The sequence below is a fragment of the Sitodiplosis mosellana genome, unplaced genomic scaffold, assembly GCF_009176505.1.
Source record: "Sitodiplosis mosellana isolate CC-2019 unplaced genomic scaffold, AAFC_SMos_1.0 Smas_scaffold_4374, whole genome shotgun sequence".
NCBI classification, from domain to species: Eukaryota; Metazoa; Arthropoda; class Insecta; order Diptera; family Cecidomyiidae; genus Sitodiplosis; species Sitodiplosis mosellana.
Window position 1 is genome coordinate 1 of NW_022599616.1, and position 1,878 is coordinate 1,878.

The window sequence follows — 1,878 nt, forward strand, 5'->3', positions numbered from 1 at the left end:
GGAGCCGAAATTTACGGTGAAATTGTGCTTGCGGAAGTCTTAAAAGGCCCTCAGGGAACGCCAACTGCGCAGAAAACTGAGTTGGGATGGATTCTCTTTGGGAAAGCACACAACAATAACTTCCATTCCGTATCGATGAATTCAATGCAAATTAACGAACTTATGCAGAAGTTCTTCGAAATCGAGGAGATAGCAGAAGACAGGATGCACAGCAACGAAGATCAATATGTGATTGATTACTTCAACCAGCATTACCAGAGAGACGAAGAAGGTCGTTTCATCGTGAAATTTCCATTCCGAACACCATTGTATGCAGACGCTGTGCTAGGCAAGTCACGAGAAAATGCATTAAAACAATTTCTGCAATCGGAAAGGAAATTTGCATGCAATCCAGAATTCAAAAAAGAGTACGTCAAAAACATCAATGACTATTTGATTCAAGGTCATATGCACGAACTTTTTGATTCGGAATCAGACCGTAAATACATCACCAAAGACGGTCGTGTTGCTTATGATTGCTTTTATCTGCCACATCATGCCGTTATCAAGGAAAGCAGCACATCTACACGTTTACGACCAGTCTATAATGCTGCCAAAATAACATCAAACGGCAATTCATTGAATTCAATTCTTTTCACCGGTCCTATGCTGCTCAATGATTTGATTTCCATCTTGGAGATTTCCAATTGGAGATTCCATCGAATTGCCTTCGTTGGTGATATTCAACAAATGTATCGCCAAATTCGTGTCGCTGAATCTGACGTAACTTATCAACGCATTTTATGGAGAGACGAGCCATTTAAAAGGTTTCGTGAATACGGGATTAATCGATTGGGATTTGGCACAAATTACGCACCCTGTGCAGCAAACCAGTGTGTCAACAAACTTGCTGATCTAAATAGTGAGGAATTTCCAGAAGCTTCGGAGGTGATGAAAAGAGATATTTACATGGATGACACCATTACCGGTTCTCACAGCGTTAGTAAAGCGCTTCAAATTCAACGAGATTTGATACATGTTTTCAATTCAGCTGGTTTTTGTATCAAGGAATGGGCAAGCAATTCAGAGAAAATTTTAGCAGCTGTTTCAGAATCAGATCGAGAAATCAGCATACCGTTTTTCATCAATCCAGACAGGGAGATAAAAACGCTTGGTATCTTTTGGAGTATCTCAACGGACACATTGAATTTCAACATTAACTACAAAGAGAGAGAGATCATAACAAATCAGTTCGTGTTATCTACTATTGCTCGCATTTATGATCCACTTGGTTTGGTTTCACCGCTCATTGTGAAAGCCAAAATTTTCATGAAATCATTGTGGTTACTCAACCTTGATTGGCACGACCCATTGCCAATGGAAAAAGTTAAGGAGTGGAAGCAGTTCATCAGTAAGCTGCCCTCACTATCAACAATCAAAATACCGCGTTGGATTGGAACTTCGCCAATTTGTTCGTCATTACAATTACACAGTTTTTCGGATGCTTCAATTGATGCATATGGTGCTGAAATTTACGTTCGCTACATCGACGAAAATGAGCAAATTCATTCGAGACTCATTATCGCAAAGTCAAAGGTTGCTCCGATGAAAATTCAGACCATTCCACGTCTTGAATTGTGTGCTGCTCTATTGCTGTCAAAACTCATCAAGTATACATTGAACTGCATTCGTATTCAGAAATTCAACGCTTCGAATGTATTTCTTTGGTGTGATTCACAAGTCGTACTTCATTGGCTGAGAGGTGATGCAAAGAAATGGAAAACTTTTGTCGCAAATCGCATCACAAAAATTCTTGAAGCAACCGAATCATATCAATGGAGCATAGGTGTTTATTTTTGTAATAATTATTCGTTTTTTTATTCACTTATTACTTTTGTC

General features: G+C 39.1%; 1 protein-coding gene across 1 annotated transcript; it reads left to right on the top strand.

Annotated features, from left to right (window-relative positions):
- Positions 1 to 204: 204 nt before the first annotated feature.
- On the top strand, positions 205 to 1,695 carry LOC129572188 (uncharacterized; the record flags this gene model as incomplete). The annotated part of the gene is made up of 1 exon (XM_055452131.1): positions 205 to 1,695. A coding segment is annotated over exon 1 (1,491 nt), but the record flags the coding sequence as incomplete, so codon positions are not given.
- Positions 1,696 to 1,878: the final 183 nt, after the last annotated feature.